The 20,597-nt window shown below is 49.7% G+C and overlaps 9 protein-coding genes across 9 annotated transcripts; 7 read left to right on the forward strand and 2 right to left on the reverse strand.

Annotated features, from left to right (window-relative positions):
* Positions 1–479: 479 nt before the first annotated feature.
* On the forward strand, positions 480–2,065 carry B0J16DRAFT_321922 (uncharacterized protein; the record flags this gene model as incomplete). The annotated part of the gene is made up of 3 exons (XM_046125668.1): positions 480–927; positions 957–1,694; positions 1,749–2,065. 3 exons carry the CDS (start codon positions 480–482, stop codon positions 2,063–2,065), a joined length of 1,503 nt encoding a protein of 500 aa, XP_045981612.1.
* A 555-nt stretch (positions 2,066–2,620) lies between these two features.
* On the forward strand, positions 2,621–3,338 carry B0J16DRAFT_345520 (uncharacterized protein). Its single transcript, XM_046128280.1, has one exon. The coding sequence runs from the start codon at positions 2,728–2,730 to the stop codon at positions 3,241–3,243; it is 516 nt and encodes a 171-aa protein (XP_045981613.1). The 5' UTR covers positions 2,621–2,727; the 3' UTR covers positions 3,244–3,338.
* B0J16DRAFT_416302 (uncharacterized protein) lies at positions 3,339–4,493 on the forward strand. The gene is made up of 4 exons (XM_046133558.1): positions 3,339–3,604; positions 3,659–3,676; positions 3,728–3,839; positions 3,893–4,493. The coding sequence occupies exons 1-4, from the start codon at positions 3,560–3,562 to the stop codon at positions 4,006–4,008; spliced, it is 291 nt and encodes a 96-aa protein (XP_045981614.1). The 5' UTR covers positions 3,339–3,559; the 3' UTR covers positions 4,009–4,493.
* Positions 4,494–5,288: 795 nt separating this feature from the next.
* Positions 5,289–7,326, reverse strand: B0J16DRAFT_270831 (uncharacterized protein; the record flags this gene model as incomplete). The annotated part of the gene is made up of 3 exons (XM_046123555.1): positions 5,289–5,989; positions 6,039–7,178; positions 7,275–7,326. The coding sequence occupies 3 exons, from the start codon at positions 7,324–7,326 to the stop codon at positions 5,289–5,291; spliced, it is 1,893 nt and encodes a 630-aa protein (XP_045981615.1).
* Positions 7,327–8,502: 1,176 nt separating this feature from the next.
* Positions 8,503–10,899, forward strand: B0J16DRAFT_345526 (uncharacterized protein). Its single transcript, XM_046128281.1, has one exon. The coding sequence runs from the start codon at positions 8,619–8,621 to the stop codon at positions 10,779–10,781; it is 2,163 nt and encodes a 720-aa protein (XP_045981616.1). The 5' UTR covers positions 8,503–8,618; the 3' UTR covers positions 10,782–10,899.
* A 6-nt stretch (positions 10,900–10,905) lies between these two features.
* B0J16DRAFT_162913 (uncharacterized protein) lies at positions 10,906–12,320 on the forward strand. Its single transcript, XM_046122237.1, has 2 exons — positions 10,906–11,517; positions 11,569–12,320. The coding sequence occupies exons 1-2, from the start codon at positions 11,159–11,161 to the stop codon at positions 11,972–11,974; spliced, it is 765 nt and encodes a 254-aa protein (XP_045981617.1). The 5' UTR covers positions 10,906–11,158; the 3' UTR covers positions 11,975–12,320.
* Positions 12,321–14,402, reverse strand: B0J16DRAFT_162914 (uncharacterized protein). Its single transcript, XM_046122238.1, has one exon. The coding sequence runs from the start codon at positions 14,299–14,301 to the stop codon at positions 12,667–12,669; it is 1,635 nt and encodes a 544-aa protein (XP_045981618.1). The 5' UTR covers positions 14,302–14,402; the 3' UTR covers positions 12,321–12,666.
* A 586-nt stretch (positions 14,403–14,988) lies between these two features.
* On the forward strand, positions 14,989–17,074 carry B0J16DRAFT_356870 (fungal-specific transcription factor domain-containing protein; the record flags this gene model as incomplete). The annotated part of the gene is made up of 5 exons (XM_046129505.1): positions 14,989–15,054; positions 15,093–15,436; positions 15,488–16,586; positions 16,635–16,802; positions 16,853–17,074. The coding sequence occupies 5 exons, from the start codon at positions 14,989–14,991 to the stop codon at positions 17,072–17,074; spliced, it is 1,899 nt and encodes a 632-aa protein (XP_045981619.1).
* A 263-nt stretch (positions 17,075–17,337) lies between these two features.
* B0J16DRAFT_356871 (glycosyl hydrolases family 43-domain-containing protein) lies at positions 17,338–20,299 on the forward strand (the record flags this gene model as incomplete). The annotated part of the gene is made up of 2 exons (XM_046129506.1): positions 17,338–18,945; positions 19,316–20,299. The coding sequence occupies 2 exons, from the start codon at positions 17,338–17,340 to the stop codon at positions 20,297–20,299; spliced, it is 2,592 nt and encodes an 863-aa protein (XP_045981620.1).
* Positions 20,300–20,597: the final 298 nt, after the last annotated feature.

Here is a 20,597-nt window from a genome sequence, read left to right on the forward strand (position 1 = left end):
CGTCAGGTAAACGGTCGCTGCAATCAATCAAGACCAGTAAAGTAGCTGTCTAATCAATTTTGTGATGCTAGTGCGTCCTCGAGGAGTCTCTCAGTGGTGACTCCAATGTCAAGTTTGCCAATGATTGATGCAAGCTGATCAAAGAACTAGTCGCTTGCAACTGCCATGGCGACATTGATAGGATCCTTGGAAGGCAAGTAAACCCCCGCGTTGACAGCGCCAAGAAGTATGTCACACAGTAGCGAGCGAGAACGAAAACCTGGAAATTCTCCGAAGCTGGAGACCATCAATTAAACATTTCTCCCTCGTAAGCGGACTTTCCCAATGGGGAAGGGCCGCACTCTTCTCTCCTCATGACGAGAATATAAGATGCGACACTGCGACCGAGTGTCAGCAGTTCAATTTGATTCAATCCATTCTACTACTCATCCTCTTCTTCTCATTCCCCTGTTTAAATTTCTATACAATTTTTTTTCATCATGCTGCGTGCTTCACTAGCCAGATGCAAGGCTCCCAGTCCCAGTCTGGGCTTGAAGCGACACATGGCTGTTGCAGCAGCTGCTGCCAAGAAAGAAGGTGACATTTCAGATGCCTTCACTTCCCTCTCAGGTGCTCAAAGAGAACCGCTCCCAGATCGCTTTCGTGTACGGAAACTTGATATTGTTAGAGGTCGGGAAGAACAGATCGAGCAGAGCTGGAAAGCGTTGCTACGAGAACTTCGCAGGGAGAATGATGTCGTTGCGAAGAAAGGACCGAGTGTAATTCCGCAAGTTCATTACAACGAGTTTGAGCGAAGCGCAGGTTCCTTGAAAGAGGAGATTCGGAAAAGAGGTGTTGTGGTTGTTAAGGGCGTCGTTCCGCAGGACGAGGCGAGGGCGTGGAAGGGTGAGATTGAGGAGTACGTTCGCAAGAACCCTTCTACAAGAGGTATAATCCCTTTGAATCATTCATAATAGCGCTTTCTAACATAGAGACTACAGCATTCCCTCCTCATGATCCTCAAGTCTACGAACTTTACTGGTCCGCCCCTCAACTCAAAGCACGCTCCCATCCCAACTTCCTCCACGTTCAACAACGTCTCATGTCCCTTCTATGGCACAATTCGAATCCCGACAGTCCAATCTCCCTATCTCAGCCCCTCAGCTACGCTGACAGGCTACGCATCCGCCAACCGGGCGACGCTTCCTTTGCTCTCGGGCCGCATATCGATGGCGGAAGCGTAGAGCGATGGGAACTGGAAGGCTACGGCCGTGGAGGCGTGTACGATACCATCTTGGCTGGAAGATGGAACGAGTATGATCCTTGGGATGCGAGTGGGCGCGTGCATGCCGTCAATAATCGCTACGATGGTCTTGGTGCATGCTCAATGTTTAGAATGTGGCAGGGCTGGATGAGCATGAGTCACACCAAGCCTGGCGAGGGAACGTTACTAGTCAACCCGCTTGTGAAGCTTTCCATGGCCTATGTTCTCTTGCGGCCCTTCTTTCGCGCGAAGAACATGGGCGCAAGTGACTTTTTGGGGGTGGATAACTGGGAGTTTATGGGAGGGGAGATGGATAGCGAGTTGCAGGGTGCGACGCCGGGAACGGGACAAGAGCTGACGGATGAGCTACACCCTCACTTGGAGTTGGAGAGGACTATGGTGCATGTTCCTGAGATCCAGCCTGGCGACTTTGTAGCATGGCACTGCGACAGTAAGTTCCTCTCTCTGGTCATTGATCAACCCATGGCTAACAATTGCACTATAGCGATCCACGCAGTTGACAAGGTACACGCGGGAAAGTCAGACTCAAGTGTCCTGTACATCCCCGTATGTCCCACTACAGAACAAAACGCAGAGTACATGGTCCGGCAACGGGAGGCGTTCAGGCGGGGCACACCGGGCCCGGATTTCCCTGGCGGCGCGGGGGAAGCGGAGCATGTGGGCCGACCTACGGAGGACGTTTTCCGCCGGGACGGGGCGGGAAGAAGAGCGATGGGTCTTGAAGGGTTGGAGATGGAGAATTTGAGGAGTAAGGGGGAGAAGGAGGCGGTGGAGAGTGCCAACAGGGTCTTGGGGTTCTGAATTTGAGAGTAAAGGGTTTGTAAGCATTGTAGTTCAAATTGCGGACTGCGGACCTTAATGAAAGATGGTTTGTAAGCTGCTTTGACAGGTGAGACTGTTACTGTGACTGACGAAGGAAGGAAGGATTCTACATGGTGTTTCATCGGCAATAAGATCGTGTCATGTCGGCAGTCCGACCGAACCTGTCCTATCACATCACCTCAATTGACATGACCCTAGACCTTAAACCTCGCCTCTTACACTACACAAGCTCCTTGTCCGGAAATATCCCACTCGCTTCGTCGCACCGGATATCGGCAACCGACGATCCGTGATCCACTCAATTGACACGCATCCTGTATTGTAGCGTAGCAGCGTACTTTGCCGTCTTGATTCAGTGTCTCCACGTACTACGAATGGATCCAGCAATGAATTACTAATCTGATACGTAGGGAAGCATCTAGTAAGTTCACTTCACTTGAATCATGGGCGGTGAAGCAATAGTGGAGCAGAGGGACGTGGCAGAAGCGGAGGGGCATCATGGAGAAGGAAGAAGAGTAGTTGAGAAGGGATGGGTATATATATGTATATACTCTCGGCCTATGTAGTAATAGTTTAACTCAAGCACGCAATTCCTTACCATACCCAATCCATACCACTCTACACTTAAACAATCGCCCATCATGAGCTACACTCTCTACGACGCTGCCATCCTCCACACCAAGGAGGCTCTCAACTCCCTCTCCAACATCCTCAAGAAGGCCGAGTCTCACGCCAATGCCTCTTCTTTCCCCACCGCCAAGCTGGCTCCCGACATGCTCGACCTGAACTTCCAGGTCTTCTTCACTGTCGACACCGCCCAGAAGATCGTCGCCCGCACCACCGGCACTGAGCCCCTCAGCCTGTCCCGCGACGAGTGCACCAACTTCGAGCAATACCACGCTCTCATTGCCAAGGCCCTCGACGTTATTGAGAAGGCCGACAAGGAGCTCGTTGAGAAGCGTGCTGCTGAGGTCGTCACCATTGGCCTCGGACCCGGAAAGAGCGCTGACATGAAGTGCCGCGACTACGTTCAGGGTTACGGCATTCCTAACGTCTTCTTCCACCTTACTACCGCCTACGCTATCTTGAGAAAGGAGGGTGTTGAGCTGGGCAAGCAGGACTACATTGGTGCCTTCATGGGCCAGTACCTCCAGTAAATTTGGGGCTACTGATTGAATGAATAAAATGGAATGATTAATGTCTAGAAATAAAAAGTTGATTCATATTTTAATAAAAATGACATGAGCGATACGAGAATGAATTCTATGCTGGGTGAAAGTGCTTGTCAATTCGTAGCCATGATATGAACCTGATAATTTAGGGTAACCAGCCGCCAATCAATCATGCAGGGAGGGTCTTTGTAATCCTCGCCACGACCCCTCCATCAATTACAGTTGCATATTACAAGCCTCGTCTGCTACAATTCGCTAAACTCAACATTAACATCAGCATCAGCATAAATATTCCACCAAAATGGCCGCGCACTGGTGGATTCTTCGCGCAGTTCAGTCCCTAGAGGTAGGCGAATTTTACTCGTCTCTCTGTCGCAAATACTAACACCCGCCGTTACAGGACCACATCGTCGCATCCGTACGTAAATCCTCGTCCCACGCTCCCTCTCGCTGTCGCTAACAGCCTCAGATCCTCCGCCAACCTGGCTTCCACCGCGCTGTAGGCCGCATACACAAGACGATAAATGAGAAGCAATACGGCCGAAACCCTCACGAACCCTTGGCCCCCGGTGAAGCAACCGGTATGTTGACAGCTCGAAGGGAGCCTGAACTAGGCTGACGAGATTGATCACAGCGGACCCGAATTCAAATAGCAGGAATGAACGCTTCGCGAAGCACTTTATCGACGAGTTGAAGAACCAATTTCGAGGAAAGCCGACAGAGTTTCCGGGCGACAAGACCAGGAAGTGATGCGATGCGATGCGACAAAGATAGATTGTTTGGATTACGAAGTTATGATACCCCCAATTACCGACCAATACTCTCCCCTCGACCGGAATATATACCAAGAACGAAGGAGAAACAGTAGGTCTTTTGCATGCTGATTGAAGAGATGGAAACATGCGTTGAGAGGAGGGTGCATTGGCATGGCAGAAGCTGAAAATAAGGAAGCATAAGTACGCCCAGCGGACAAACAGCGCTAAATACGATATAAATACGATCGATATCTCTAGCGGCTGCGAGGGCTGCAACGAATCCGTCGTCCTCGTTTCTCTACGTGGTCAAGGAGCTGGCGGATCGAGGTGAACGAGTAGACGAGATGTGTCGAGGCCGGGCTTATAGTTTGGAGTGCTACGCGAAACTCGCAACGCAATCTTGGCCGAACAGATCCAGTGGCTATGCTATGTCACAATGGAGAAATTGTACAATATAATTCCGGGCAAAGAAACCCTGGTCCTCTTCTCTCAATAACTGCGCCAATGTCTATCTGAACAATGCAAGTGTTAGCCAAGGTCTTTTGTCGTAAAAGCCTTTCAAGACAACCTCCAATTATATATTACTTTATAAATCTTCCGTATGATGCGTCCTTGCTCTTCTCTTCAAGTAGATCAAACTTCTCAATCGCCTGTTCGCTGTCGCATCTCGCTTGGACCGCTAACTCGTTGTAGCCGAATCGTATATCTCACTGCGGCCACCATTATGGGCAGCACGGCGAGCAACAACCAACGAGCCTCATGTCCCTACTAACTAGGCCGCATAGTTGCTCAAGTCTCTCCCGGTTGACTTTAAAAAGCCTTTGACGGTGGGTGCTCGATACTGGGTGCTTATCGTGCGTTTTGCTCGCATTGTTCCGCTCATCGCTTAGAAGGGCGATGGTCTCAATGTCAGGGTGCTTGGTTGAGCGATGTTTTCGCATCATGGTGTAGATAATGTGAAGAACAAGAGTTCCTCGTGAGAATTGGCTATCCTTATAGTTGGATTGTGGGCGATCTCCTGCTTACTGGCGGTAAGCTTCGTTGGCGTCTTACTCAATGCTATCATAGCTGGGTGGTCAGAAAGACGCCACGACGATATAGCCGCAATGAAGAAAGGAGTCTCGTTGGATGATGTCGCTTTACCGCCCATATCGCCACAAATTGCAGGTATGCAGCGACTCTTAGGCAAGATCCTTCGCGGCCCAGTGACCGGTTGTCAGAGACTGGTGGCTGACGAAGTATCATTGTGGTGGTTCACCGTGAATGAATGACCTATCACAGCGTTGCATACTGTCCCCAATCAACCCAGTTCATGGGCAATCCTATGTCAAGATTCGCTTCCAGTGCATCCTCCACGGCGTTCAGGTTGAAGCTGGGGTCTATGGCCCCGAAAACATCGGCCCCGGAGATAGCATCGATGAGTGAAAAGTCGACGGGCTGTTCCACGCTGGGGACTGAGTTGATCATGGTGGGGTTGGCAACCGGGACTGAAACAGGAAACTCAGGTGGTCGAGGAGCAGGTTGCGACAGAGATGAGGGCACCGAATTGGGTGTTCCCTCGTGTGTTGTGGGTGGTGTCGATTCCCGGGTCAAAGTATTAGCAGCGCGTTCCATCTCTTTCAACACCCGTTCGCCCAGACCAGCTACCACGTTGGCACTCCAGAAGTAGTCACCGAATTTGCGAAGCATTTCACAGTTGCGACGAAAAGCATGCATGGCGCGGGCGCGGAACATGGGCAACCGACTGTGGCGCATTTTGCGGTACTCAACGCTTAATGCGAGACATACTGCGTAGGGAACGACAGGCATGGGGCTCAGATGATCACGGAGGACGGCGCAGGCGATACGTTCGGCTGCGAGAGAACGGCGGGCATTTGCAGATGGGGGTGGTAGAGTTGATGCTGCTGTGAGTGTGCCAGGGCGAGGGAGGCGGCATGATAGGATAATGACAGCGTGGTAGAAGGTTTCAATTGTTGCTGTACCTGTTAGGATGAACTTTGAGCGAGGGAAGAGGGTTTAACGAACCGATGAGTGGGCTTGGGACTTTGAGGGCATCCGCGTTGACAATCATGGCTTCTAGGACGGGGAGATCGATGTAGGCGATCTTATCAAGACCCGAAGCCTCTGCACTCGGCCCGGGACGATACAGCTCAATCACTTGATCAAGCCACTGTATCACTGAGAGGAAAAGTCGGAAACAGGGTGGTCTTTTCTTGATGCATCCGTCGAGATTGGCACCGATGTCTCTTTCGTGCATCAAGCAAGGTCTTCCATAGGCGGCAGCATTTATTCGATCGACCGCCCAAACCGCGCAGAACAAGGTCTCAAGCTCTTCACAATTAGGAGCGTCATACTTGAGAAGGTGAAGGCCCAGAGTCTGGATGTGATGGATGGCACGGCCCCCAAGTTGAGCGGGAAGATCGGCTTCTTCGGAACTGCTGGGCTGAGTGTACAGTGAGAGCATGACAAGAGCCCTGATGTGAAGTACTCTGTCGGTGATGATACTCGTCTCAAGAATGGCGCGTACAGCGGAGGAGAGGGATTGTATAAAGTCCTGGCAAGTCAATAGCTCGTCACCACGGTTCTGCAAGTGCAGGTGTGTCGACATGGAGGGATCAGTGGAGGCGGCCAGACACACAAGTTGGCGAAGAACAATGGTCGCGGGATCGTCCTCCAAAGGCAAGGCAGTATCTAAGCTTGATTCAGGAATGATGGGTAAGATAGGGTGAATTCTGTCGAGGTACAGACGTCGCAACTTGCGAAAGTCGTGCTCGGGCGGTAAACAGGGTAGACAGTGCTCTTTCACAAAAGGGAGTAGAAACTGGTCCATTATGGGCGGCGGCCTCGACGTGATGAACTGTGACGATGAACCGCCTTGACCCTGCGGCCCGTTGTTGGTGGTGGTGGTAGATGTGAGCCAGATACCCACGTCGCCCTTTTGAGAGGTTTCGCGAACCGATGCTGAGCCAGTTGCCTCCATGAACATGCCTTCCGGATTGAGATCGCCTACAAACCGGGACGATGACGATTGAGCTTTAGGCGTGCCTGCTGATTCACGCCTTGGAGGCGTTGGGGCAGGGGCGGTGACACCGGTGCCATATTGAAGATGAAGCGATGGCTGCTGGCGCGACGATGGAGATGCATTATGGTTGTGATCTGGAAGCGCTGTACGTGTTGAAAGCGGCACATTTAACGGAAGTGATCTGAATCGTAATGTTAGTTGACCTTGACTCAACACAGATCGACCAAGGTTCCACTTACGCAGACCGGGATTGTTGTGTGTCATTCTGAACTTGAACCGGGACTTGACCATCACCTGGCGGCGAAAGGGTATCATCATCAACAGCGTTTTCAGCATGAAGACATCGTCTCTAACCCTCAATTAGTTCCATGGTCCTGGAAAAGGGTTGGAGGGACATACCTTTTTCTTGCGACATGAAGCGCAAGCGTGCTGGACTTGCTTACGCTTTACAGGAAGACCCCCGCGAGACGGATCAGAGGCAACGAATTTGACGTGCTTTGAAGAGGATGAGGGCGTGGGCATTTCTGTACTCTGTTCAAGAAGTATGTGATGAGATGTATTAAATTTGTTCATGCTATAAATGTATGATTAAGTGCATAAATGAATGAATGAGCGAATGAGTGAGTGAATGAGAGTGAAGCGGGTGGAGATCGGAGAGAGTCATTGGATGGAACTTCAAGGTGAAGGAAGTCTCGGTGACTGATGGAGGGGCATTAGTCAGCGAAAAATGGAGGTGTGCCAGTAAACACCACGATAGATCCATCGCGATGATCGAGATAACATCATTCAGATGGTTATATACTTCGAAAAAGCAATTGAACAGACATGAAGAAACACTGCGATGATTAGTGAGTATGTAAATTGCGCTCGACGGTCATTAATATGAGTCTCTATTATCGGGTGGAAGGGGGAGCGCAGTGTGTTATCATACTGGAATCAAATGGTTGAATATCTTCAAATCCCATCTCAATTGTGTACGCTCCGTGCTTTGGCCCCATGTCAAAGCGGACCGGGGTCTGGTTGATCTGACCATGACCCATAGTGTCGGGTACACGATGACACCTAGACGCGACAGAATACTGTCAATTCTTCAGGTTACTAAACACGAACGCGATAGATATGTGCAAAAGCAAGATATTCTTCCAATGATCATCAAAATAATAACATTCGTTGCCCCTTCAATATCGCTAATCCATGAAGTCTGTGGATCCAAACAAAAACAACCGTGAATTTCTCCAGACCATTTATGTGACCTCTCACACCAAAAACAAAGCCCCAAATTCACGGTCCTCCACTTCCATCTCCAGAGACCCGGCCGTTTAGTAAGACCCTGCATCTTGAAGAAACGATTGGCTCTTGTTTTCTGCGACAGTATACGCTAGCAAGAATTGGGGAATAGGTAAACATCATGCCTGGTCTTGAGACAAGGGGATTGTGTTTGTTTAGGTCTATGTTGTTTTTATAATTGATGCATTACTTCCACTGTATCTCTGTTTTGATGGTTGATATCTTCCTTTTTCTTTCTCAATTCTCATACACTATTGCAATTAACTGGTGAATTAAAATTTAATCGTCAACTCATCATGGAAGACCTTAATCTCCCTATCGCTGTAAGACGCTCCCGTCGCAGCATTATCAAGCCAGAGCCATCATGCGACAACATCCCTTCCTCTCCAATGCCAGCCAAGACACCCAGAACAATCTCAAAGAGAAAAGTCCGATTCTCAGAACCAGGTATCTCATCTTCATCCAGTGGTTTAACCCCCATGGTTGGTCGCTTCTCTGTCGCAACACCCAAGCGACGCCGTCATTCTTCTGCACCTGTGGAAACCACACCAAGCACCATCCGCTCAACTCCCGCATTACCACAAAGTGGCGATGTTACATTTCTTCCCCTGCGACAAGTTCTTGATGGTCGTGTTCAGAGGCGCATCCGTCGGAATGGCCTGAGCGAGGAAATGAACGTCATTCAGCAGGAAAAGAGACGGCGCTCAATTGAGGCCAAGGAGGAGATTGAGAAGCTCAGAGATCAGCTCAAGGCGCGTGATCGCGAGATTTATGAGTTACAGAATGCGACAATTGTGGTTGACACGGGTCGCATTTGGGACCTTGAAAAGCAGATCGAGGACTTGCAGGATGAGTTAAGCAAGCGATCTGGACGCTCTTTGGGTGAGAAGAGAGGATACAATTGGACATTGTCGGCACGGGAGAAGTTCTCACCAGAGTTCATGGATATGGTACCTGATGAGGATGAGTTTGGAGAGGAGACTATGGCGCAGTTTGTATGCAGCACACCGTCAAGAGCAAGGGCCAGAGAGGGAGTCAGCACGTCGTTCATTGATATGACGCCTCCTGCGACAAGCCCAACCATTCCTGGGTCGCCCTTATTTTCCGCCCCCATCATGACAACGACAACTGCTGGTGTTCAGGCTTGTATGCCAGATCCTCAGCAGCAGCAATTGGAAGAAGAGATCTCGTCACTGCAATTGGAGGTCACAAAACTCACCGACACGCTCGAATCATACAATGCTCTCAGCAGTCGCTTATCCGACAAGCTCTCTGAGTTCAAGCCAACTGTTGAGTCAGAGTCAACATTACCACATCATCAACTTGAGACTCAAATCGATGCTATGCTACGCACAATGTCCGACAGAGCATGTGCCCTTCAACAATTAACCGCATCCATCACGAAGCTTGGCTTCCACGGTTCAGACGCAAGCGACATGGTCACATCTCTTGCATCTGGCTTCCGCGCCGCCCGCTTAGAGCTGGAGTATCTGACCCCCGGCGAAATTACTCTCCCACTCTCCTCTCACGGGGCAGAAGTATTGGATCTCATGCTCACGCGCTTGCGCGACATGGCCAAGCGCGCGAAAGAAGACGAGGATGCTATCGATGAGTATCACGAGATCGAGCTATCACTACGAAAGCAGCTCGACGCGCGCGTCACCGTCATGGACGGTCTAAAGGCAGAAATGACCAAGGCAGAGAAACTCATGAGCGACAAGATTGCACGAATTCGCGAACTCGAAGTGGCGAACACGAGACTCAAAGGTGCGGTGGATGGTTACTTGCGCGACATCTCAGAGCTGGAGAGCCTAGTTGAGCGAATGGAGCGCGATGCACACGACGCAGAGGACGAGTACAGCGTGCAGCTGGAGGTCAAGCGCAAGGTGCTTAGTCGCAAGGAGGATAGCATTGCGGAGTTGGAGACGAGGCTATCCGAAGCGCTCCAGCGCTCAGCAGATCTTCAGCGTGAGGTGAAGGAGGCACAAGAAGCCAAGCTGCGCGACGTTGCTGAGCTGAACAAGCGACACGGCGCGGCGCTTGCAGCAGGTGACGCGACCGTGATCAAGTACCGCGGTGAGATTGACAGAGTGAACGCTTCTCTTCGCGCAGCGCACACAACAATATGTAGCCTGAGAGTTGAGAATGGCGGGCTGAAGAGTCAGATGGATGAGGAGAGGACCAAGGCTAAGGCGGTGATTGACTCAATGAAGGAGGAGCTCCAGCGGGTCGTGCAGATGAGTCAAGAGTTCTTGACACCGAACAGCAAGGCGCAAACGACTGTCATTTGTGAGTCAGAACCTGGATCTGGATCTGGATCGTCTACGAAATTGAGTGTGAAGAGACCATATGACTCTTCTGTTGGTGCTGGCGCGAGAAGGTTAAGCAGAAAGCGACCTAGTAGAGGACGTGATAGTGGCATGTGCTTGTTAGATGAAGACGAAGAGGAGTGCTTTTAAGTGTTTGGAAGGGAAACAGAAATGCATGGAACGGCGTTATAAGAACATTCCTTCAGGATATTTCCTTTGTCTTAGCAGATGTTTTTACTAAATTTATTTAATTCTTGTTCAATTGACCGTCAAGACTTACCATTTCTGATTCCGCACTTGATAGCCGACAGATGCCGATCCCCCATCCCTATCTTATCGATCTCTTTACCCGAAAGGGCGTAGACTAGGCACCTTAAAGAAAGATCTTCCCTTCCTCGGCCTTGCCGTCCGAGTTCGGCCGCTCAGACTAAAAATGCTAACAATCGCATCTTTAATTTCGCAGTTTCACAACTCCAATTTCTGTCGCATCCCTTATTTTTATATTATTATATACATTTACTCTCACTATGACGATACATCTTTTGCGTACAGCCTTCAAAAGGCCCGCTTCAAATATTAATATTAAATTGTCTCACTTACAGCGCCGCTTTCAGTCGTCAAAGAAAATAGAGGAGGCCATCCCTGTCCCCAGCACCGTTGCGCCATTACCGCTGTGGCAGCGTCTTGGACCCCTTACCACCGCTGCGCAGGCGTATGCGAGGGCGCAGTCTAAGAATCCATTAAGGACGCAAGTTGCTACAGCCATCGTCATTTACATTGCTGCGGATCTGAGTGCGCAGTATGTTAGCGATAACGAGTATGATCCTCAAAGGACAGTGAGGAACGCTATTATTGGTGGTGTTGCTGCGATACCCAATTTTAAATGGTGAGTTGATTCATGAGCATCGGATGAGTGAGTGCGATACTGACCCAATAGGTTCCTCTTCCTCTCTCATAACTTCAACTACTCGTCACGTCTTTTGTCCCTCGCCACAAAAGTCGCCGTGGGTCAGGCCGTCTTTACACCAATCTTCAACACATATTTCTTTGGCGCGCAAGCCTTGCTGTCTGGCGAAAACCTCTCAGGCACGATTGAGCGTGTCAAGGATACGGTTCCAACGAGCATTGTCAACTCGTGCAAGTTATGGCCTATGGTCACAGCCTTTAGCTTTTCTTTTCTGAGCATTGATTGGCGACCTTTGTTCCATGGTGTTGTGGCAGTCGGGTGGCAAACGTACCTGAGCTTTCTGAACAGGCAGGCGGAAATGAAGGAGAGGTTAAGACATGAGGGAAAGACAGAGGAGGTGGAGCGTGTGGGATTGGTGGTGGCGCAGGCGGTTTGACAAAAGTCACATGTTTAAATAAATGACTTAGAATTGTTTCTGGAGTCTGGGACTATAGACATATAGAGGTAGATCGCAGGAGTTATGATACATGGTCGTATTTTGTCAATGAAAGTACCCCAGCTTACCCTGCGTGAAGAAGTGTAGTGTAAACTCATAACGCTAGAGAAGAATAATTGAACTGTTCAAGGTATCAAGCCTCTAGAGTATCTCTGGGAACTGAGCTTGTATTACGCAGAGTCCTCCTGTAATTAATGTTACCGTATACTGGGTTGTTGAGATATAGCGATCAACGGTTAGTAGGACATTGTCACTTTTGTTCTAACAATACTTATCTGGATTCCTCCGGTACCATGCCTCTCACCAAGATGTAATGAGGCAGCGGGTGAGGGTAGCCCACCCGGTTTTATGGTAACAGGCGAATCGATGAAAACAGTAGTTGTGAGTTACTTTATTTAGGGACGGGTTAAACGAATTGAGATTGTATTGGTACTGAGTAAGCAATGTAGACTGTAATTAGAAGGGATCAGCTTACCTGAATACTAAGTATACATGTCAACAGCAGATGATAAATGTCAGCTCATGAGGATACAACCTCAGCTGCGGCTGTCCCGGGTCCATCGTTTCATTCGACCAAGATATGTTTCCGTTGATGCATCAGTAGGCTTTTGACCATGTGTTGCACTGATCATCTAGCCTCTCCTTCCAGTTCGGCGGCGGTTTCGATTTCGACCAGTTCTGTTTAGGGGCTGTTGGGGAAGAGGACGTATCTCGAAATTGTCAAGTACAATCGAGTCCGTGGGTGGGATGTAGATAGATCCCGGAACATTGTAGCCTTGTCGAAGAAAGAGATCATGCTTCCATTGGTCCAGATTGTATCCAGGACGGTCTGCGATTAGCTTGTCCACATTCCACATACTACCTGGGTGGAAGTTCGATCGCAGGAATGACGTCTGATTGACCAAATGTTCAAAAGCCTGTATAGGGCTAGGGTTTAACCAACACGGAAGGTCGTCTCCTGGAATCGTGTCTGGTGGGCTGGGGAAGCACTTACCCGCTGCCTTCGATATAGAGACGCTTCGAAGGACATCTTGTTGGAAAATTTCGGAACATAGATCGATAGCAGGCCCCCCATCTAGTGTGAAAGTAAAGGAGCCACTAGGCATTCCAGCATCCTTCAAGGCTAAAGCCTCAGTAAACCAGCGACTGCTGATCTCATGGACATCCATACCCAGAAACTCAGAAATTAGATGAGACGGATCATCTTCCCAACAGATATTAAGATAGCAAAAGTCGGTATGTCTGCCTAGGACATGGGTCTGAAATATGTTCCCAACCATGTTGAGTCGAAGATCTATCTTCAGCCGCGAGTTCTCTTTGCAGAAAGGAATCAGTCCGACAGCATGACGCTCTTGCTGGCCTGCGGCAATGTGATCTTCGAGGATGACCACGTTCCTGATGCACTGACGTTTGTCGGCAGGCAGGTGCTTAAAAAAGCGGATAGCAACCGAAGCAGCGGAGAAGCGGAATTTGCATTGGTAAGCTTTTTTGCATTCACTCTCTTGCCGCCAACTGCACATAGTGCTCCACATATGATTGTCTTCCAATCGTTCACCGGCAGTATTGAGATCGTGACATTCCGGTATATCCCAGGGGGTGAAGGCTTCATCGAGCAACCTAGTTAACCTAGTAGGGCGGCCCCATATTCCTGTAGCATGCCGGATTTCTCGAGCAAGCCCTGGGTTGGGATCCTCGGCGAGTAGTCGCAGGGTGAAATCAGTCGCAAAGCAGAGAGCGGATCTAGATGGGGGAGTTCCCCTAAATGGGAGCTTGGGGGCGTTGACAATGTCGATAAAATCCCAAGAAAAATTGTATCTGAGTCTCTCGGGGATCCGATAGGCTTTAGATTGTCGTTTGGTCTCTCGGAGCATTGGAACAAACCAAGGAAAATGGGCGCGTATTTCAGAATACATTTCTGGTGTGACAAACCGGCTGATGTGAATCAACAGGTCAAATCGCTGCTCCTCTTGGAAATTTAGCAGATAATCGAAGCGACCAGCCCATTTACGCCATTCGGGACGATAGACTGTCGAGAAGGATATAGTGTTGAAAGTCAGAGGCATGTCCTTGGTTTCGGAAGCGATAAACCGGCAGGTGTACATAAGGGCCAGGTCTAAAGGCTCACCATCGAAGGTGCCCAGCTTACCAGATCCAAGTTGCTTGCCAGATCCAGGTTGGAAAGCGTAGCCCTTGTCGAGAGTGAAGTACTCGCGATAGATCATGTGTCGTAATTCATGGGGGAGGCTCAAGAAGGTGCGAGGAGCCATGGTGGCACTCTTGAATTCGAATACAGGCTGACAGTATTTGATATCTGACAATAGAGGCGGGAGTCAGGTCGAGGTCAAGAGTTGCTGTTTTTGTGTACGTGACCTCGAGTGGGAAAGTGTGGTTGGATCAACCGGGGCGCGGTGTGCTTTTAAATATTTTATCCAGTGGTTTGGTTACTAGGCAGCATTGTGGATGAGTCACAGATCAATCAAGCTTTTCACATGCGGACAACTCCAGACTCCAACCTGTCAATGAATGGCTAATTTAGGCTTCGAACCTTGCTGTTCTGGCATTTGAGTTACTGTTTTCTTGGGATGTATCCAGGAAATTGATGGCTGACAGCAAATGGCGTGCGATCATTGTAAAAAATTCAACGTGTTTTGTTGAACACAATTGGCGAGTTGCAGCTCCAGAATAGATGCCCACCAACACCCGGAGGGACTTGGAACAAAGACCACTATTTATTGGTATGAGTATAACTGTATTTTATAGTAAAAATATTGTAATCAAGGATTTATGTCTTACACTCCTGGTAGCTGCATCTGCACTACCCTACATCTTCCCGCCGCTTATCGCACAGCTCTTATCTTATCTCTAGCTATCTTATCACCAGCTAGATGCCAAACCTCAGGAACAAAAAACCGCTTCCCGTCCCCATAAGTACCAGCGATGAAGAAGTCAATAGCATGCGGCGCATGTCGCTCGTCAAAACGCAAAGTAAAATACCCACAATTCTCTTAAGCCATCTGTATGTATGTTGTCCGGCCGCTGATTCTCGTGCGAACCGCAGTGTATCCACTCAGGTGGCCCGCCTTGCACGCGCTGTCGCGACCGAGGCGATGAATGTATCTTTCCTCCGAAGGGCACCTCGTTCATCTTCAGGCGCAGCCGATTAGAGCGGCTCACAGCTGAAAATCGAGACAATGATGGCCTTCGCGCAGACCCGACCGTCGTGCGGGCCGGAGATCTGACCACAACTGATCCGTTTGGGTTCTTGACCGATGAGGTAAAGAACAGCTACCTGAGATGCTCCTATAAGTGGTCATTTCATCATATCCCTAACCTCCTCATTGCCATAAGAGAAAGAAGGCTTGATCCACTACTTATCTGGGCCATGTTGGCAATCACAGTGAGGTAACGCGTTTATTGGAAGCGCTGGTTAACGCCTATGCTGACAGTCCATAGATTCTCCCAGGCGGCACCTCAAGGATACACAACCCAGGTTGAAGCAAGCAACACGTTTGCTGCACACGCCAGATCTCAGGTGCTGTCTCTAGTTGACCAACCCAGTGTCCACCGCGCTCAAGTCCTACTCATGCTCACAGGCCATTCCTGGGGTGCTGGCGAAGGCAAACGTGCTTGGGTCTATCTCGGTATGGCTGTTCGCATGGCCCAAGTACTTGGTCTTTTCGAAGAACTACCTCCCTCAGCAACACGCGACGAGTTCATCGATGCTGAAGAAAGACGGCGTACGGCTTGGACATGTTTCCTTATGGATAGCCTCCTGAGTGGAGGTAAAGGGCGTGACAGGATGCTCGCAGCTAGCAACATGCGCATACAACTTCCTTGTGACTCTGAGAGTTTCAACTTTGGCCAAGTGGTCGTTTGCGAGAGGCTAGATGGCTCAGTACCAGACGAAGCAGGAACAGCAATGGGCATTCATGTCAAAGGCAGCCTGGGCATCGTGGCTTACAGCATGCGCGTAGCCGATGTCTGGGGAGCTGTAGCAAAATGGGCCTGTACGCGGCATGACAACAACGTCCCTCCATGGCAGCCTCAATCTGAGTTTCAAATACTGCTTACCCGTCTTGAAGTTTGGAAGAGCTCCTTGCCGAAACGCCTTCACTACGAGCTTTTCCTCTTGAGAGCACACAGCGTGTCAAACCAGGGACAGGCCTATTGTTACATGCACTGCATTTATTTCATGAGCGTCATCTTCCTCTACCGGTCTTACCTACCCGAGGTCGAGATGCAGAGAGCCAGGGTGGGTGACAAGGACTGGGATCAATGGTCAACATGGTCGAGCAAAGAGCTTGTACAAGTGGCCAAGCAAGTGTGCGATATGCTGCAGGAGATACGCGCTTTTGGTCTGTATTTTCTTCGAGGCCTTGTCCCGTGGATTGGCTTTACCATTTACACAGCTGTTGGAACGATGCTCTACTTTTATCACTTCCCGAATCCTGGAGATACACCCCATGAAATCGACAAACGACGGGAACACATTGTGGAAGGTCTTCTATTCCTGAAAGATATGCGACAAGCTTGGCCAATGGCCGATACCTGGGTGAGTTTGAGAATCTTGATCAACTAAACGATGTCTAACGGGTGATAGCGCGAGAAAATCAAGGCAATGCAAATATTTTATAGTAATATCAAAACCGACGGCGATTTAGCAGTGACGCCAAGTGAAAGACGAGAGATGCGCAACGCGATCATCGATTATGGCGCTCTCCAGCCTGATCCTGTACGCCAGCCCGACGCTGAGAGTACTGATGAACAAGTAAGCCAACATGACAGATATTGGAAGTCCCCAGACTGACAAGCCTCCAGAGCGCGACAGATGGCGAGAATGACCAAGCTGCATCAAGCACAAGTGTAGACTTCAACACCGACCCTCTCAACTTTATTGCCCCAGCCGATATTGACCTGTTCGACACGGACTTTGCATTCGGTAGTAATATGTACGCCACGTTTGCCGATGCTACGCAGGGTTTCTGGGAGAGCTTTCCAGGAAGTATGGACATTCAAGGCGATATGAACCTTGATCACTAAAACAACGAGCTTTTTATTCCATTGTTGTTTTTCATTTCAGCTTTTTCTAGGCTCTTTCTCACCCGCCAAGCCGGGAAATATTGTCTGTCATGATTTGACAGGACAGGGGAGGTTGACAGTCAACCCCCGCGCTTCTCCACGGAATGCATTTAGCCTAAATGATATGACGATACCTTGTACCACCACAAGTGGTATAAGACCACTTCACAAATCACGCATCTCTTTTTATCAACCCAACTCAACTCATTTCACTATCCATAAAGATGCCTCAAGTCAGAAACCCCATTCTTCCAGGCTTCAACCCGGACCCTTCCATCGTCCGCGTGGGCGATGACTACTACATCGCCACATCCACTTTTGAATGGTTCCCTGGTGTTCAGATCCACCATTCCAGGGACCTCGCTAACTGGACTCTTGTCGTACGCCCGCTTACGCGCAAGAACCAGCTCGACATGCGTGGTGAGCCCGATAGCTGCGGTGTTTGGGCGCCCTGTTTGAGTCACGACGGGGAGAAGTTCTGGCTCGTTTACACCGATGTAAAACGCAAGGACGGTTCTTTCAAAGACGCCCACAACTACATCGTCACTGCGACGTCTATCGAAGGGCCATGGTCAGATCCCGTTTATGCTAATTCCTCGGGCTTTGACCCGTCGCTGTTCCATGATGACGACGGCAAGAAGTGGTTTAATAACATGACCTGGGATCATCGCTCTCGTCCACAAACATTTTCTGGCATCTTTCTGCAGGAATTCGACCCCAAGGCCAATAAGCTTGTTGGACCCAGGAAGAATATCTTCGAAGGAACAGACCTAGCATTTGTTGAGGGATCTCATATCTACAAGCGCAACGGATGGTACTACCTCTCGACCGCAGAGGGCGGCACAGGATATTTTCATGCCATAACGCTCGCACGATCTCGTAACGTTTGGGGTCCTTACGAAGTGCACCCCCAGAAGCACATCCTCACATCGAAGGATGCGCCCCATGCTGCGCTGCAACGAGCGGGGCATGGGCAGATCGTTGAGACACCAGATGGCAAGACCTATGTCGTGCACTTGACAGGCCGGCCTACTACCCAGAAACGACGCTCGGTACTGGGTCGTGAGACTGCCATTCAGGAAGCTTATTGGGGAGATGATGATTGGCTGTACATCAAGAACGGCCCTGTTCCAAGCTTATATGTGGATCTTCCAGCTGAGCGTGACGACACAGCATACTGGGAAGAGAAACGATATACTTTCAAGGACACTCTTCACAGCGACTTTCAATGGCTTCGAACACCCGAACCTGAGCGTATCTTTAACATCAAAGATGGCCAACTCGCTCTCATCGGTCGCGAGTCCATCGGATCATGGTTCGAACAAGCACTCGTTGCTCGTCGTCAAACTCATTTCTCGTATGATGCCGAGACCGTCATTGAATTTTCTCCCGAAGATGAACGCCAATTTGCCGGTCTAACAGCATACTACTGCCGGTTCAACTTCTTCTACCTCACCGTCACAGCCCATTCTGACGGACAACGTGAGCTCCTCATTCTTCGTTCCGAAGAGACCTTCCCTCTAGGCCGTCTCAACAAACCTTTTGCCGACCCTGTCAAGCTTCCCAATGAGGGTAAGGTGAAGCTCGCTTTGACCATTCGAGGAAGCAAGCTGCAGTTCTACTACGCCCTCGAAGGACAAGAGCTGACCAAGGTTGGACCTGTCTACGACGCTTCGCTTTTGTCGGACGAGTGTGGAGGACATCCAAATGATGGAAGTTTCACTGGTGCTTTTGTGGGAATGGCCGCTTCGGATGTGAACGGGCTCGCGCTAGAGGCCAAGTTCGATTATTTTGTTTATCGACCTGTTCATGACGAGTCGGACCGTTATGATGTATGATTGGCTTATGATATGGAATCTAAATGTTAATATATTTGAATAATCTTGAAACATGACAAGATGTGTTGTCTCGTGCAGCAGTACAAGTGATATGTTTCTGTTGACAAAGGCGTAAGCGAGGATAGAGTAGCTCCGTTCATGTTACCTTTCCGAACTATGAATTCAGTGAAGATAGTGATATGGTGAGTTTAGTAATGCCGTTCATGCGGCTTTGAGTTGGCCGAGGTCGATCAACAGCCGCACGTGCGGGGTATCTATCAAGTCATGAGACAATCTTAACAACCACGAACAGTTCTTATATCGCAATAAGACCGCGTCTTTCTCGTCACACGAAGCTCAAGATATTGAAAGTGCAAATAGAAAGAAAAAGAAGATGCATCTTCCCAGACTTCCCCCAAATGTCGCGTATATCCGCCTTTCCAACCCTGCAAAGCGCAACGCTCTGAGTCTACCGATTCTACAAGACCTCAAGACTCAACTCACCAAAGCCCTGACGTCTCCTGTGTCGGGACAGCTTCGTCTTTTACCGCCTTTCAAAGAGCCCATACTCTCTGACCTCGAAGAGGCATTGCGAAAAAGGGATACTGCCTCGGACATCTGGAAGAAGTATGGTTGGCTCGTTAGCTCTACCGAGTGGAGGAAAGAGCGCCTTGGTCTGCCGGACATCCTCGTACTTCGAAGCGATGGACCTGTATTCTCATCAGGGCATGATTTGAAGGAACTTTCGCAGCTTGGGCATGACGACGTGAAGCTGCTGTTTAGTCTCTGCGCAGAAGTCATGAGCTTGATCCGGAGAAGTCCTGTACTGGTGGTTTGTCCTATACAGGGTCTTGCTACGGCTGCAGGATTCCAGCTTGCTATGACGACCGATTTTCCCATTGCGCTACCCGATACAAAGTTTTCTCTGCCCGGAGCCAAGATCGGGTTGCCTTGCACAAGCCCGTCAACGGCGGTTTCAAGACGTCTGCCGCCTGGTGTGACATACAGGTTACTTGCGACTGCTGAACCTGTGGCAGCGTCAGAATATACTGGTGCAGTTGACGTGGTCAAGTTGGCACCAGGAACGCAGCCGAGCGATGCATTTGAGAGTCGTGTATCGGCTGTGGTGGAACAGCTAGCAGCTATGTCACCGCAGCAGCAGGCGGTAGGTAAATGGGCTTACTGGACACAACTTGGCATCGGGGCGTCGAGCGGAGATGATGGTGGTGATGGGTACGAGACTGCGGTGCGATGGGCAGGAAGAGTTATGGCTTTGCATGCGAAGAGTGAAGATGCGAAAGAGGGTATTGGGGCCTTTTTGGAGAAGAGGAAACCTGATTGGAAGAGTAGTTTTGAGTCCAAGTTGTGAGTTGATGACATTGGATAGTTGTATTTATTTTCCTTATTGCTAGAACTTACTTTAGATGTGAACAACTGATTGAGATCACACATAAGTGGATGTTGATGTGGAGAATCATGTCCCGCGTACCATTAGTCGATGACGATAGTCTTTAAAGAGGGGTCATGCCAGAATCCTTGGTGTTGAGTCGCGTCAATTAAGATCCCCAACGTCATACGTCTCTTATCTAAACCAACCTGCCTTTGTTGTTCCCTTATCGCGTTCATGTCGTCGCGAACTTTTGTCGCTTGTCCAAGACATATTCTCT

This window comes from Fusarium flagelliforme, assembly GCF_020744385.1.
Source record: "Fusarium flagelliforme strain FIESC 12 MPI-CAGE-AA-0113 chromosome Unknown B0J16scaffold_5, whole genome shotgun sequence".
Taxonomy (NCBI): Eukaryota; Fungi; Ascomycota; class Sordariomycetes; order Hypocreales; family Nectriaceae; genus Fusarium; species Fusarium flagelliforme.